We start from the raw sequence: 15,984 nt of genomic DNA on the forward strand, positions 1-15,984 counted from the left end.
GCCTGTGATGAGGCTGGTATGGAATGTGCTGGAATTTTGTTGTGTACTTAAGGGACCATGGAAGGGGCCCGTGGAGCAGGAGTAAGTAGGCAGAGACAAACTGAGCTCAGAGTTCCAGGTGTCCCTGGAGAAAGTCACTGTCCACACTTTCGGCGTGAAAGAGATAGAGAGGCAGCCATGGCCCAAGAACGGGTGCCGCACCAGACTCTCTGACTTCCGTGGGTCGGCTGTATGGCAGGAAAGGTCTTCAAAGCGGTGCACTGGAGAAGGAAATCTCCGGGCAGGATGCTGCTGCAGAGATGGTGACCGTAATTGGACAGAACTATTAGGGACAAGATGGGCTGGGCCAGAGCATGGAACACCGGAGTGCGCATGCGCTCTGCCGGAGGCACGGTCGGACGCTCGAACGCAGAAGCCGCTGGCTACGCACGCGCAGTTGTCTGGCGGGAAATTTTGGAAGTAGCGGCAGCGGCGCGGCACCGAGAACTGTACAAACGCGGGGAGAGGACCCTCTGCGGTGACGCCGAGTTTTCAGAGGTGACTTTGTGTTTTAGGAACGGGGGCGGGGGCCCGGGCTGGACGGGTGTCGCTTTGGGGTCAGAAGTCGCAGACGTCTCTCCGGATGTGGCTCGTTTTTCCCCTGACCCGCCTCTCGGCCCGGCCCACCCCGCGCTCCGGCCTCCCGGCGCTCCCAGCCGCAGGGCCTTGGAGACTTCCTAGCATTAGGACTACCAAGGGAAGGCCGCTCTCTCTCTCTCTCTCTCTCTCTCTCTCCCTCCCTCCCTCCCTCCCTCTCTCTGTCTGTCTGTCTGTCTGTCTCTCTCTGACACAGCGGCGACCCTAAATCCAGATTGTGGTTACGGAGTGGGCAGAGGGCTGGAACCGGTTCCAGCCCGGCTTGCATTGCTCCTGTGCTTCAGGCCTGAGCCTCCTAATAGTACTCAAGAGTTGTGAAGCGTATCTGTCATCAGGATTGTAGCGATTTAGATCCTTGAAGGACCCTTTGTTCTTTCAGCATGGTCCCTCAGTATCGTGTTTTTCGTTGCCAAGCTCCCCCCACATTCAGATGTCTTTGGGGAGGGAGAGATACATACAAGATGGAGAGATGCCAGGTTGTGTCCCTGCCTCTCTTTGGGTCAGTTGTCTCTGACAGGTACTGGGAATGAGGTGCTGTCTGGCTGGGAAGACAGACATGTAAATATATTTTACAGCCAGTACTGTAGAGAAGAGATTCCTGGCCATCAAATCTGCCAAAGAGAAGTGACTTCAAATTTAAACCATGTTAAAAAGGATGAATCTTTTTTTAATGGGTGGAAGGACAGATGTGTGCAGAGATTAAAAAGTAGAATTTCCAGGAATGGAAGGATCTGGAGAGAATAAGAAGAGATGGTGTGGAGTTGTGTTGTTTGTTTTCTAGTTTGGAAAACAAAGTAGATCCTAATAGCATCGATGGGATTAGGAGCTAATGAATTACAAAGCGACCGGGAGCTAAGATAGACTATATGTAGTAAGTTATTCGGGAGAGCTGGCAGTGACCCCTGCTGATAGTCTTGGAGGAGGCAAGTGAGGGCAGTTCAAGCAGGAGCTCCCTGGAGCTGGACCGTGAAGAACGGACCCCCTCATCTTCCTGTTTTCATCCCTCCATCCAGGATGACTTCAGCAACCAGACCAGAAGGTGGGTTTTGATTCAGTGTCTCTTGCCTCGGGTTCCGGCTCTTGAGCTATCAAAGAACCACTCTCTGGCTCCTGGTGGATTTGCAATCGTATGCTGTATGTTTGCAGAAAGGCTTCCTTGCTGTTTCCTTTACCAGGGACATAGATTTCCTTCCTTCCTTTGTTCCTTTTGCCTGGGCTCCCAGGAAGCTGAGACTGCCAGTGTATGTTATCTTGTGGGGACATACATTTTCTGTTGTCACCTCCTGCTCAGATGCTTACTTGCAGTAGGTTTTGATTTTATATTGTGACTTTTCTATAACAAATGCTAGAACAGGAACCAATGATGTCCAAGCCTCAGGATCATCAATTGCCATCAAGTCTCAACCCTTTGGAAGTGTTGCCCGACTCCTCTGCCTCGCTGGAGATGACTCAAGGCACGTCAAAGGAAAAAAATCACCTCGGCTGGAGCCCTGAGGAGGGCGAAAGTGGCGAAGCCAACCATCAGGAGAGACTTCAGTTGAGGTCATTTCACTTGTCCCCTCAAGAACAGTCTGTCTGTCGCCGAGACAAAAGGCAGTCCTGGCGACGAGCAAGTGTGAAAGATATAAACCGAAGGATGTCATTGGCTCCCTTTCACCCAGGCATCACAGGTGGGGTGCTGTGTGAATAAAACTGGAATTCCAGCCCAAGTAAGAGACAGTGAGTAATGAATGACAGGAAGAGTAGCAGAGTAGACACGGCGTGGCTACGTTTTAGCTGTGCAACTTTGAACGTTACCTCCTTGAGCCCCAGTTTCCTTACCTGTAAAACAGAGGTAATCCTGTGGGCATTTTCTTGTTTATACAGCCTGGTGCCACACATCTAGTAAGTGTTCAGTGTTAATTGCTGTTTATGTATGAGCTGCCATGAATAGAAATTCTGGGTGCTAATTGTTTAATATGTCACCCTATCTAGGATGCTGGAATTTGAGGTCTTCCTGTGCCTTATACCGTAGAGTGGAACAGAAGGCAAGAGAGTTAATACGTGCCTGATTCTAGCCTTCAGAACTGGAAATGATTCAGAAGGAAGATGTACATATAAACACGTTCAGTGGGGCTAGGAATGTAATTCAGTGGTGCGGTGTATGCTTGTGTGTCTGAGGTTTAATTCCCGACACTCAAGAACAAATCGTAAAATGGTTTTGAGGGATGCCATATTTGAATATAATTTGTGATTTTTTTTTTTAATTTATAATTGTTTGATTTGCCAATATCAAAGTACAGGCTGTAATGCAGAAAGTCTAGGTTGGTCTTGAGCTTCACTTCCTTTATCTTAAGTTCTTCTCGGTAAACTGGGGAAAATAAAACCACAGTAATATGCTTGACAATTAGCAGACCCTCAAGTGGTAAAGCTATTGTGATTTCTTTAAGGTGGCTGCATGTGGAAGGGATGTGAGTAAAAACAGCCAAGTTGGAAAACTGGGGCCATAGTGCCCATTCGCTTTAATCCTAGATGTGCTAAGAGAGTAGTTGTCCCAGACCAGCCCTACCGTCATTCCCTTTCCAGAGTGCCAGTTCTGTAGAACATGGAATCAACCACGTAATAAGAGAAATTATTTTTCTGGTTATTCCTGGCTTTTTGCCAGGTTTCCTTGGTTATAGCCAGAAAGAATCTTGTTAACAGCAGCCAGAATTATTCAAGAGACAAGAATGCTTTTAAAATAGCCATCCAAAGCCAAAGGGCAAGAATTCTTGCAGCCAACTTCCTTTACTATAAGATAATTGCTTTTTAATGGACATAATTGAGCAAACAGTATCTCTAGCTTACAGTTGTTTGGGTCAGTGACATGATTACATAAAGTACCCACCCGGCCCATTCTCATGGCTTGCTGTGTAACCTTGAGCAAGGAGTCTAACCAGCCTGTGTGTCACAGTGTTACCATCTGTTATCAAAATAGAATTGATGCCTGGTATGGTCATTCTTGTCTGTGATCCCAGCACTTGGGAGTCTGATGCAGGAGGATTGCCAGGAGTTTAAGACCAGTCTGGGCTACTACATTACAAGATTGTGTTTCAAAAAGCCCAACTCAAATAAACAGAAGATATTTGCCTTAAATTTTAAATGAGATGTGCATAGCAACTAAGAAACATGTATGCTGTACGGCAGGTGTTCAGCTGGTGCTGGCCATTAATATTAGATCACCATGGGCAGTGTGCTACTACTAGGAAAACACATCTCTCTGGCATAATTGGGTTTGAAGCATGGCTTTTTTAGCCTGTCTTCAGACAGTTCACTTTGCTTCTTTGACTCAATGTCTTCATTTGTAAAGTGGAGCTTATGTTGTTATAAGAAAGTGTTTTTCTTTTCAGTGCTGAAGATAATATTCAGGCCCATGCACATTTGAGGCAAGGGTTCATCCACTGAACAACAGCCCCTACCCCAAAGAGGACTTGCAGTACTAAAGCAGGCTGCAGTGCCTGTTAAAAAATGGCATTTACGTTATTTGTATCTACCTTGTTTGCTGGTTTTAACTGACATACAAAGTAATAGTTTTTATTGTATTTTCACTCTACTTTCTTAAATAGAACAAGATTTTAATGTAATACATGAAAAGGTTCTAATAACTCTTAAAAATTTGGATGCATGAAATTGTAAACTTGATTTCTCAGTTAGCTTGGAAAAATTAGAATTCTCTCCTTACTGAGAGAAGGCAGCTTGCTGTCTTAAGCTGAGTTACATCAAGAGGGAGGAAATTTTCCAGTTTTGTTTCCTTGCTGTCGCTGTGATATTTCTGAAATTGCTATTTTATGTCAGAGCTCAGCAGGTCCATCAGCTTGAAGTTAGCAGAAAGCAAACGGCTTGGTGCTCTCCTGCTCTCCAGCTTCCAGGTGAGATTCCTAGGGTTGAGAGGTGTTTACATTTGCCATTGTGGGATTGTCACAACTTCAGAGATCTCAGTATCCACAGCGAATTGAGGAAAAGGTGTTTTTCCATGGTTGGGACTGACCTGGGCAGTTGTGCTGTTTTTGCACTGAGCTCTGCTGTTGCTAGTTGAGCAGCTAACGGGTTTTGCAGTATATTTTATTCATTGGCAACAAGTGATGAAAATAAATCGGGTAGAGGTCAAAATCTGTTGCTGTAGACATTCAAGGCTGACTGCAAGGTAGACGGGTGTATGGGGTGTATGATTTTTGTGGTTTTTGTTTGTTTTGTTGTTATTTTTGAGACAGGGTTTCTCTGTGTAGCTCTGGCTGTCCTAGAACTCACTTCGTAGACAAGCCTGGTCTCAAACTCAGAGATCTGCCTGCTCTGCCTCTTGAGTACTGGGATTAAAGGCGTGTGCCCCCACTACCTGGCCTTTAATTTTTTTTTTAAGTTGTGTTTTATGGCCAACTGGTACTTATGACTGCTGAGATAAGCAAGTAATTTGTAAGAATTAAATGACTGTTGTTTTCCCTGGGTTAAAAATCAGAATGTCAGCTGGGTGTGATAGTGCTTGCCGTGCAGTTGGACCTCTGAATTCAAGGCCAGCCTGGTCTACAGAGCAAGTTCCAGGATAGCCTGGGCTACACAGAGAAACCCTGTCTCAAAAAACTAAAATCAAAATAGAGTGTGTGCAACAGAGAATTTTTCCTTATCTACTTACATATATGAAAAGTGTTGGGTGGAAAAATTAGGCTCTGTGTAGCTTCATCCAAAAGTTCATCCTAAGCATCATAAAGCTACATGCAGAGCTTGCCTGGGAGACTTTGGTAATTGTACTGAAAATGCTTTTCTTTATTTAGTTCTCTGTTGAAAAACTTGAACCTTTCCTAAAGAGCACTAAGGACTTCAGCCTTGAATGCTTTAGAGCGAAAGGTGAGTTGCTAAGCATAGACATGTGCTTTAGCCTTGACCTGCTCCCTCTTTTGGAGCCAGCCAGCATGTTTTCATTGTCCTTTTACAGAGGATGCTGCCTCTTTAAAACCAGGTCCGTAACCTCTTTAAAAATTGCCCCTTCTTTCCACTTCTATCATGCTTTCTCCTCAATGACAGCAATTTACATCTTTGGGAAAAAGTGAAATTGTATAGATATCTATGTTTAACTGCTTTTTCATAAGTATAAAAACACTTATAAAGTTGCCTTCTATTTAGCTATCTACCCAAATAAAAGGATACAATTTTCTTTTATATTTTTTGTTGCCTGCCCCATTAGTTACTTTTCCTGTGATAAAACATCCAGACCAAGGCAACTTATAAAAGAAAACATTTAATTGGGTATACAGTTTCAGAGAGCTAGAGTCCTTGATGGCGGAGCAAAGGCATGGCAGCAGGACAGATGAGACTCACATCTTTTTTTTTTTTTTTTAATATTTATTTATTATGTATACAATATTCTGTCTGTGTGTGTCCGCAGGCCAGAAGAGGGCACCAAATCTCATTACAGATGGTTGTGAGCCACCATGTGGTTACTGGGAATTGAACTCATGACCTTTGGAAGAGCAGGCAATGCTCTTAACCACTGAGCCATCTCTCCAGCCCCGAGACTCACATCTTGCTCTGCTAGTAGGAGGCAGAAAGCACACTGGGAATACCACAAGTCTTTTGAAACCTCAAAGCCCACCCAAGTGACACGCCTCCATCAAGGCCTTTAATGCCTAAACCTTTCTAAAAAGTTCTACCAAATGGGAATCAAGTATTCAAACATGAGCCTATGGGGGCCATTCTCATTCCAACCGCCACAGCCATCCTTTTGATGCTGGGTACCAAAGCTAGGACCTTGAACTTGCTATGCAAGTTCTCTACTATGAAACTAAACTTCCAACCCCAAAGATAAAATATTTGCATGCTTACATGACTGTTTTCTTGAATGAGAGGACGAGAATGGGATATGGGACCCTAGCCTTAGGAGCTCCTTAATATCTTTGTCATGAGCTCATTGTGAACATCTGTAGTCTTTTATTTTCTAACATAAATTTATCCTTTCTAGCGTCTTCTCTCTCTGAAGAATTGAAACGTTTTACAGACAGGCTGGAAAGTGATGGAACTCTACAGAAATGTTTTGTTGAAGATTCAGAAAAGTAAGAGCAATTCTCTTTGTGTCCTTACTTAAAACTGAGCTTAAACTCGATTATAATTAAGCCATTGTTTACACAGTAAACATTTGTTCAACACCTATGTGCCAGCACACACTTTAATTATTTATTTTTGCTTTCTTGAGATAGGGTATCTGTAGTTCAGACTAGACTCAATCTTTTGGCAGTTCTTTTACTTCTACTTTCCAAATGCTGGGATTACAGGTGTGAGCTGCCATCCTTGGCTTGTACCAGGCTTTTCTTGATGATGAGGAAGGGGATATAGTGATCAAAGAGTCACATCCCTCTTGCACGTCTGTATTAGCGGAGATAATTCAGAGGAAATTTAATCTCAGCTAGCAATGAACCAGGAAGTCAGCAAGTAGGATAGTGACGTTGGGAGCAGGAACCTTGCTAGAGTTTTGAGATAAAGTCTGTAGTGGTTTCATGTTTGGACAGGAACACAAAGACCTGGGTAGTGAGAAGGAACAGCTGTGGAAAGATTTGGGGAGCCATTCCTCAGGTCTTTGATTGTCATGCAGTGTCAGCTCTTATTCGAATGCTCTTTCCAAGCAAGAATATTAGCAGAATGTGCTGGCAAGAAGGCTTAGTGGGTAAATGTAAGCTCTTGCTGCACGAACTGGTTATCTCGTTTCTGTCCACACTTCCCTTGGAAGGATGCAAATCCATTGTTGAAAGTTGTCGGGGCTGGAGAGATAGCCCAGTGGTTAAGACCACTGACTGCTCTTCCAGAGGACCTGGGTTCAATTCCCAGAACCCACATGGCAGCTCACAACTGTCTGTAATTCCCGTTCCAGGGGACTCAACACACCCATGGCAAAAACACCAATGTACATAAAAAAAGAATAATTTAAAAAAAAAAAAAAAGTTGTTTTCTGGCCTGTACACACTTTGTGTCATATGCACACCTACATATGTGCATGTGCACACACAAACACATAATAATAATAATAATAATAGAATTTATTGTTAAAAAGATATCACCCCTAAATTGGTAATCCTTCAAGGGTGCTGCTGCTATCACAACTCCACCCTGCAACAGATCCTGCACTTGGTTTGAATTTGGAATTCATGAAAGGCCTGCCTGTTCGCAAGTTCTTAAGAGTGACATTTCTAATCAGACATGAACTATTTTAGCCCAACAAAATCGCTTCAAGTGTATTTAAGCACAGACTGCTGCATCTCTGCTAGAGATACTGTGCACATGCCTTGGTATAAAACAGGAGTTGTGGCATTATGAATCTGTGTCAGATGGAAAACCAAGTATATCTGCAATACTTTGGCATTTTCAGTGTCTGCTTCTTTTCCATTAGAAGTAATCATCTAATTGAGCCGAACCGTGAGAAATTGCTGAGTAGAGAGGAGCCAAAACACAGTCGTAAGAACCGAGTTAAAAAGTTTTGGGTTTTATTCTGTTTGCAGTAGTCATGGAGTTTTGAAGCGAAGGAGAAAAATAAAAGACTATATTTAGAAAGGTTAATCACCATGGTATGAATTGGAGTTGATAAGAAAAACAGATTTAAAAGCCATTTAGCCATTACTAGTGCAAAGTAGATATTGAATTCAAGAATAAATATCTTCTGAATAAAAAATTGTTAATATATTTGTGTCACTAAAATTATGTAAGACATTAAAAACAAGTGTTTGTTGAAGGATTCATATTAATGTCATAATATTATCTATATTCCAGAAAAACACCAGAGTTGGAAACATCAGTGGCTGAGGTGAAAGAATATATGGCAAAGTAAGTAAAATGAGTTAACTTATCTTGAAAAACTGAAGTTTGTTCTCCATCAAGGACATGACGAGCCTGGAGAAAATGCCTGGTAAGCGTGGTGGACAGTACTGGTCTGTCAGCTCTAGAGCTGGAAGAATGAACAGCCCTGGTAGACAGTCTCATAGGGTGCAGTCAAGAAATAAGGGCGCTAATTTGATTTTAACAGTTTGTGTATTACTTGATTAAATTAATATCCTCTGAATCAACTGAGCTTTCTAATCCTTTAATGACCTTTTAATACATTTTATAGCCAGATTACATGCCTAAAGTACTTATTGTTGCCCTGAGTAATTAAAAATGTGACCAAAAGTTAACTGAATTTCCTTCCCAAATCCCATAGGTTTTCTGTAGAACGGCATGCTTGGGATCAGCTCTTACAACAGTACCAGAAGGAGATTCCACCCGATGAGATGCCCAGGTTGGACTCAAGAAGTGGAATGCTTTTTCTTTTTTGTATTTGATAGTATTTGATTCGGGTTTATTTCAAATCCATTTGTACAAACAATGATGAATCTGTTCTCATAATTCAGTCAACTTTAAAGTATCTATTTGTTTTCTTTGGTGGAAAGGGAGGGACAAAAATGGAAGACTAAGTGTCACTGTTTTCAGATCCAGAACAGAATTGTTTCTGTGTTGTGTTTTTGGCTACTACTCACAATCTACAGGGAGATGGGCACATAGCCACCCTTACACCTGTTCACTTGGCACTGGGCCAACATCAGTCCTCAAGAGACTTTAGTGAGCACATGGCCTTTGAGCTGTAGATAAGAGAGAATCCCTTGGTTAAGGCCTTGGTGAAAATGCAAAGCCACGAAGGGAGTGGAACAGGAGGTAGAAGGTGTGAGAGGCTGCCTTTGGCTAGGTAAATCAGAGGAAGGTACAGAAGCTAGATTTTGGTTTACTTTGGCTTCTGAACTGGTTTCATTAATTTAAAATATGGTCTCACTAGGCAGCCAAGATTGGCCTTAAATCCCCAGGTGTACCTCAGTTCACAATCCTCCTATCTCAGCTTCCCGATTGCTGGGGTTGTAAGTGTGCAGCACCACAAATCTCTCAGCCTTTCCTCCCAACCGTATCCCACCTACAAAGCCAACTATTAAATGTCAGGTGAAACTCTAATCATAGGAGTATTGATTGTGAGGAGGCTTTGAGGAACAAGACTTTTGAGACCGGGACAGGGTTTCTCTCTCAAAGGCACTCTTATATCATTTCCAGAAAATGATTATAAATTTTAGGAAAACTCATTTTATTTTATTTTATTTTATTTTTTGGTTTTTCGAGACAGGGTTTCTCTGTGGTTTTGGAGCCTGTACTGGAACTAGCTCTTGTAGACCAGGCTGGTCTCGAACTCACAGAGATCCGCCTGCCTCTGCCTCCCGAGTGCTGGGATTAAAGGCGTGCGCCACCACCGCCCGGCTTATTTTATTTTTGTTGTTGTTGTTTTTAGAGGATCATCTGAAACCAAAATCTCTGAGGTCAAAGTGGATCCTGCGACTTATCTTGTATCTTCCCAGAAGGAAGTCCTTAACACAAAGCCCGACTACCAGGAAATCTTAAGGAATCAGAACCAAGTCTTTGCCTGCATGGAGTTGGTGGTCAGTGTTTTAGGCTTGTTACGTGGGTTACCCAGCTTTCTAGGCTTGTCATCTTTTTTTAGCGTTATGACATGACAGAATACCTGAAGTAACTTATAAGGAGGAATGGATTGTTTTGACTGTTTATTGCAGTCTGTGGTGGGTTTGTTTGTTTTTTTTTGTTTGTTTTGGTGGTGTTGTTGTTTGTTTATTTTTTGTATTAGGGTTTCTCTGTGTAGCTTTGGAACCTGTCCTGAAACTCGCTTTGTAGACCAGGCTGGCCTCGAACTCACAGAGATCCACCTGCCTCTGCCTCCCAAAGTGCTGGGATTAAAGGTGTGCGCCACCACCACCCAGCTCAGTCTGTGGTTGTTTAAACCCTGTTGATTTGGACTGGGGCCATGCAATAGATTGTGGTGAGAACATATGGCAGAGAGACTACTCCTCTTATGATGATGGTAACAAAGGGAGGGCTGGTCAGGTCCTAATAGCCACTTCACACTCCCGGAAACCAAAACTACTTCTAAAAAGGTCCCATCACCTCCTGGTGATGATTCTTTAATAGCAGCAACCAAGCCTTTTAAAATGTAAGCCTCAGGAAGACACTATAAATGCAAGCTATGGCATAAATCTTTAGAAGTTAAAAGATGTGTAATAAGGATGTCAAACCTCTCTACCTTGGGGAAACGGAAAAAAAATTAAGTAAATATATAATGTTAAGTGCTGATAAACAGTAAAGAGGTAAAGAATACGGGAGGAACCGTGGGCTGCTATTCTATCTACAGTGGCTATTAGCTCCTTAGTTGTCAGTTCAAACCAAACTTAGAGGACTTGGCATCTTGTTGATAGAGGTTTGGGGGTCAGTTTCCTGGGGCATGGAGCAAGCTGGAGAAATGTGGACTATAGTTCAGTGGGTGCCAAGAGAGACTGTCTGGCATAAGCATTCCAGACTGGAAGAGCTGGCCTAAAGCTCCAAAGCAGGAGCTTGCCTGGCAGTATGGAGAGTCACAGAAAGTTCTGCAGCTCACTCTGACCTTTCTGTCTGCAGATGGATGAGCTGCAAGGATCAGTGAAGCAGCTGCAAGCTTTCATGGATGAAAGTAGTCAGTACCTCCAGAAGGTGTCAGTACAGCTCAGTAAGTGCATCACTTGAGGGGACCAGAGCTCAGGGTTGTCGTGCCCCCTTTGGGTTGGGTTGTATACTGCCTCTCCAGGCAGAAGGTCCTTAGATTTAGACCATATGACTTGTTTTACTCCCTAGAGTAAGTTGAATGTTGATAGAAATGCCTAAGTGTAAATTCATAAAAGTACTCCACGAAGATACCCTCTGCTTTTTGGCTGCTTCAGTTTTCAAGAATGCATGAAGTAAAACTACAGGTGCTTTCCCGTAGTTTTTCCTGGCTTCCTCTATCCATTTTCTTATTTATCACACTATTCTGACTTTCCTACTAGTCTGCCATCTCCTTGAGAACAAAGACTTTCTTTCTTATGTGTCATTTACTGCCCGTCACTGTCTGGAACAATGTGCACATGTTTCCAATAACTGAAATGTGGTTTTGGCTCCTTTCCTTTGCAGAGAAAAGAAGCATGGAACAATTAGATTCTTCACCTGCTCGAAAACTGCTCAAACTCCACATGCAGAACTCCTCTACCACACAGTGATCAGGGTCTGGTTGGTGACCTTACCTGTAGTTCTGCTGTGAGCTGCCAGGGAGAGGACAGGGAAGAGTGCCCCCACACACGACAACCTCCCAGCCTCCCTCAAAGCTGGAATGTTCCAGCTACAGAGCACTTTCCCTGTTTCTGAGTGACAGCACAGATCCAGAAGAATGTTGTTAGAGACACTTTCGGTAGGAATGTGCAAGACCCTTGGAATGACCTTCAGAGCCACTGGCCCTTCGCTTTAAATGTCCTCATGGTCAGCACTTTGCATCCCATGAAGATATTGTCAAGTTTCAAAACAACCCAAAGACATTTAGAACCAACCTTAACAAACTGTTTCAGGGGTCAGGTTGGGTTCTTGTCATAAAAGAATGAAGGTAAAGTTTTCAAGTGTACTAAAGGCAGAGTGTGGAATGTTGTTGCATAAAGACATTTGTGAATCACTTCACCAAATGCCCTTTTTGTTAAGTGTCCTAATGTCTTTACTATACTTTAGTTTTAATATTGAATTGACCTGCTGGGCGGTGGTGGCGCACCCCTTTAATCCAAGGCAGAGGCAGGCGGATCTCTGGGAGTTCAAGGCCAGCCAGGCCTACAAGAGCTAGTTCCAGAACAGGCACCAAAGCTACAAAGAAACCCTGTTTAAAAAAAAAAAAAAAAAAAAAAGAATGAATTGACCTCCTGCAATCAATCAAAGTTTATGGCAAGAAAGGGCTTAGATGATTTAATTTTCTTTTCCTCTGAAAATTTCCCCTTTGCCCCCTAAGAATTGACCCCAGGACTTTGCGTGTGCTAAGCAAGCATTCTCACTGAGCTGCACCTTTAGTTCCTGTATTTTATTTTTTTAAAGTTGTTCTAGTTACTGAATAGTGCCTAGAACACAATAGCCCTGTAAACTGTGTTTTAAAATCCTGTGTCGTCATTTCCTGTGACTGAGGAACAGTTACTTAACCTCTTTTCTAGAACATTGGAAAATATTAGAATCTGTGTTTTAAGGACACTCTAAGGATTTTAAATAGTAAAAGCCTAGAACAATATGTTTATTGCTGAACACTTAAAAAATGAGTTGACAGTAGTTACTGAGGTGGGAAACCTGATGTCTAATTTGGAATACCAAATGGAGAATTCAAGCAGACTGTTCAATATATGCAGGTGGAGACCTTTGCAGCAAAGTCTGGATTAGAACTAGAATTTTAAAGTTAGGACTAGTTATTGAAGATTGAGGTTTATATTGTCCAAAGTAGAACAAGGAAGGAAATTTCAGACACCCTACAAGAAAGTCAACATTTAAGAGAAATAGACTCTTATTGATTATTGTTGCAAAAACAGAAGTATAACAAAGAGTGTAAACTTTGGAGCATAGCTTCATCTCATCGGTTTGCTTTATCAAAAGGATAAATTTTCTGTCTTTAAAGGTGGTTATTCCTTCCTCCATTTTATCACGTTCTGTCACACTTTGTTTATTTGTAAGTGTTCATCAGACTTGAAGATAAGACATGTGTTGGGTATCTTCAACCAATGAAAAGGGCTGGAACATTAAAGAAAAAACCAAAACACTAAAAACTTAAATCTCAGCACTCAAGAAGTAGAAGCAAGAGAATCAGAAGTTGGAGGCTTTCCTTGGCTATGTAGCAGATTTGAGGCCAACATCTCAGCAATACCTACTGAGTTCTCAGGATTGTTAGTGCTTACCACGGCTTTCGAGAGAGGCTTTTTTGTGTTTTGTCATTAATAGAACTTTGGAAATGTTTCCTAATTTAGCCAAGGATACATAGGTAGTGAGGGTGAACTGGCACTGGTTCAGTACTTAGTAAATGTTAACAATTAAATATAAATCATATAATAAAAGGCTGTGACTACTAGTTTTGCCTTCATCCAGATTGGTTTGGGAATAGTGCTTGATTAAAAATGAGGATCTCTGAGTTTGGGGCCAACCTGGTCTACATAGTTCCAGGACAGCCACGACTAAATGGAGAGACCCTGTCTTAAAAACAAAGTGGTTGGTTATATTTGTTCTCTTTCTCCAAGAATAATGATCTTTAGTTAATTATACTTAGTATTAATAAGATAATAGGCTAATAAGCTCTTGAGAGAATATATGCCCTATACATTGACTACATAGGAAATTCTAGGCTAGTATGATATCTTGGGATTTTTATTACTGTGATAAAGCTACATGGCCAAAGTTAACTTGGGGAAGGAGTTTGCTTTGTTTTACTTTTCTAGGTAACAGTTCATTAATGAGGGAAGATGGCAGGAACTGTTATCAGGCCATAGAGCAGTTCTCAACCTTCCTAATGCTGTGACTTTTTAATACAGTTCCACATGGTGTGACCCCCAACCATAAAATTATTGTGTTGCTACTTCTTAAGTAATTTTGTTGCTGTTGTGAATCATGTAAATAGGTGGTGACATGCGACCCACAGGTTGAGAAGTGCTGTCCACCAGTCTGCCCTTGTGGCTTCCTCAGCCTGCTTTGTTACACCATCCAGGACCACCTGCCCACAGTAAGCTGGCCCTCCCTCATCAGCCATCAATCAAGAAAACACACCACATGGGCCAATTTGGTGGGCATTTTTTCAACAGAGATTCTCTTCCCAAATGACTTGTTTATGTCACTTTGACATAAAAGCGGCTGGCACACACAGGCTGCATGTATATCTTGATTCCGGTCTGGAGAAATGGCTTAGTGGCTAAGAGTGCGCATGTTCTTGCAAGGATGGAGTTCGCGTCCAAGTCCCCATATTTAGTGGCTCACAACATTGTGTAACTCCAGCTCTGGCCTAGTTGGATATCTGCTACATTCGTGCACGACAGCACACACACACACACAATTCACAATGAAAGTCTTTAATTGTTGTCTTTAACTTAGTATGTACAGTCGCTTTTTTTTTTTTTTTTAAATTTTTCGAGACAGGGTTTCTCTGTAGCTTTTTTTGGTTCCTGTCCTGGAACTAGCTCTTGTAGAGCAGGCTGGCCTCGAACTCACAGAGATCCGCCTGCCCTGCCTCACGAGTGCTGGGATTAAAGGCATGCGCCACCACCGCCCGGCTACAGTCGCTTTTTGTAGAGTAACCAACTCATACTCAAGAAAGCAAATGATAGGGCTGCCGTTTGTTAACAGATTGAAGAGGACTGGGAATTTGAACTCTTGAGACTCGAATTCTAGCTCAGGAGTGCCAGCCGATCTTGCATGTAGTTTTAAACCTTGTTAGAACAACTATGTCATGGCTCTTAACGACTTACTAGTAATTTAACCAAGAGGAATAGTAAAATGGTGTGCAGATTGAGCATTTCACATCTCCCTAGGCAGTTGAGACACCGCTAGACGAAAAACTACAGTCAAGATGGCGCTGCCAGGCTCTCCAGGCCTTGCCACCATCTTTTCTGTAGTTTCCAGGTTAGGCGAGCGCATTGCGCATGCGTAAACACCCAGCATCCTTACCGCGCGTGCGCAGCGCCGCGCCTCCCCCGCCCCTCGTTGCTGCCGCTGCTGCTGCAGCTGCTATTGAGTGACTGCCCGCGCTAGCGCTTCAGGTGAGTGAGCGCCTCTGCCACAGCGGGCGGAGGGCGCACGGCGCGATACACCCGCTTCTCGCTCCCCTGGCCGCTGCGGGCCGGTGGCCGCACGGCAGGCCTCGGGTCCTCGCGGTCGGCCTGCTCCGAGCCCCCGGCGCCTTGCACGTTCAGCCCGGCCTCCCGCGCCCCTGCCGGCACCTAGCCTGCGGGGAGCTGTGGTGCCTTGCTGGGGTCGAGCCACCCTCCGAAGGCCTGCACTCTCTGTCGCAGGGACCCTCTGGGGGCGTCATCGTCTTTCCGGCTCCCTGAGCGCCGCTCGGAGCTCCTGGATCTGAGCAGCCACCTACCCCGCTGCCCCTCACAGCCCAGAGAGTTTTGACCGGGGCCTTGGCTCGCCTTCATTGGGTTCCGTCGCAAAGCCACAGAGGTCTCCCTCTCTCCTGGGACCCCACGACCCTGGTTCGCTTAAAGCCCACTTTGTAATCAAGGAAACTGAGGCACTGAGAGGTGAAATACGGTGTCCAAGGTCATGGGACTGACAAGTGACACGGCCAGCTCTCTAACTCAGTGGCTTTGGGGCTTTCACAGCCAGGGCTGGTGGAATTTGATCTTGTATCTTTAAATTTTTTGGAAATACTCTTGTCATTTCTAGAGTTGCTTTTAGGAGTGGGCTATGAATCGAATTATCTTCTTGTCAGTATGGTGAAGCGCTATTGTGATAACAATTGCGATGTTAATATGA

General features: G+C 43.5%; 2 protein-coding genes across 6 annotated transcripts in view; both read left to right on the plus strand.

Moving 5' to 3' along the window:
• Nucleotides 1–445: 445 nt before the first annotated feature.
• Nucleotides 446–12,354, plus strand: Dsn1 (DSN1 component of MIS12 kinetochore complex). Of its 3 annotated transcripts, none has more exons than XM_041670619.1 (11): nt 446–537; nt 1,650–1,675; nt 1,986–2,306; nt 4,450–4,523; nt 5,421–5,493; nt 6,605–6,695; nt 8,401–8,454; nt 8,828–8,905; nt 9,935–10,082; nt 11,110–11,197; nt 11,638–12,354. In XM_041670619.1, the coding sequence occupies exons 2-11, from the start codon at nt 1,651–1,653 to the stop codon at nt 11,721–11,723; spliced, it is 1,038 nt and encodes a 345-aa protein (XP_041526553.1). In that variant the 5' UTR covers nt 446–537; nt 1,650; the 3' UTR covers nt 11,724–12,354. The 3 variants fall into 3 exon arrangements, with proteins under 3 accessions (XP_041526553.1, XP_041526554.1, XP_041526555.1); XM_041670621.1 differs by having other exon boundaries at nt 465–537; nt 1,991–2,306; XM_041670620.1 differs by lacking the exon at nt 1,650–1,675 and having other exon boundaries at nt 450–537.
• Nucleotides 12,355–15,180: 2,826 nt separating this feature from the next.
• The window catches only part of Ndrg3 (NDRG family member 3), a 66,517-nt gene continuing 65,713 nt past the window's right edge, over nt 15,181–15,984 (plus strand). For all 3 annotated transcript variants that reach the window (XM_041670304.1, XM_041670306.1, XM_041670305.1), the window contains exon 1: nt 15,181–15,260. The gene's annotated coding sequence lies outside the window, so the exon portion shown is untranslated. The remainder of the gene's footprint in view (nt 15,261–15,984) is intronic.

This window comes from Microtus oregoni, unplaced genomic scaffold, assembly GCF_018167655.1.
Source record: "Microtus oregoni isolate MIOR12 unplaced genomic scaffold, Mior012 000020F_ref0000438, whole genome shotgun sequence".
NCBI lineage: Eukaryota > Metazoa > Chordata > Mammalia > Rodentia > Cricetidae > Microtus > Microtus oregoni.

What these genes read in the sequence shown, in the direction of transcription:
- Dsn1 (XM_041670619.1), top strand. Translation starts at nt 1,651, where the DNA reads ATGACTTCAGCAACCAGACCAGAAG. An exon ending in TCCTGCTCTCCAGCTTCCAG is followed by an intron (nt 4,524 to 5,420) that starts GTGAGATTCCTA and finishes TTCTTTATTTAG; the next exon opens with TTCTCTGTTGAAAAACTTGA. An exon ending in TGAATGCTTTAGAGCGAAAG is followed by an intron (nt 5,494 to 6,604) that starts GTGAGTTGCTAA and finishes TATCCTTTCTAG; the next exon opens with CGTCTTCTCTCTCTGAAGAA.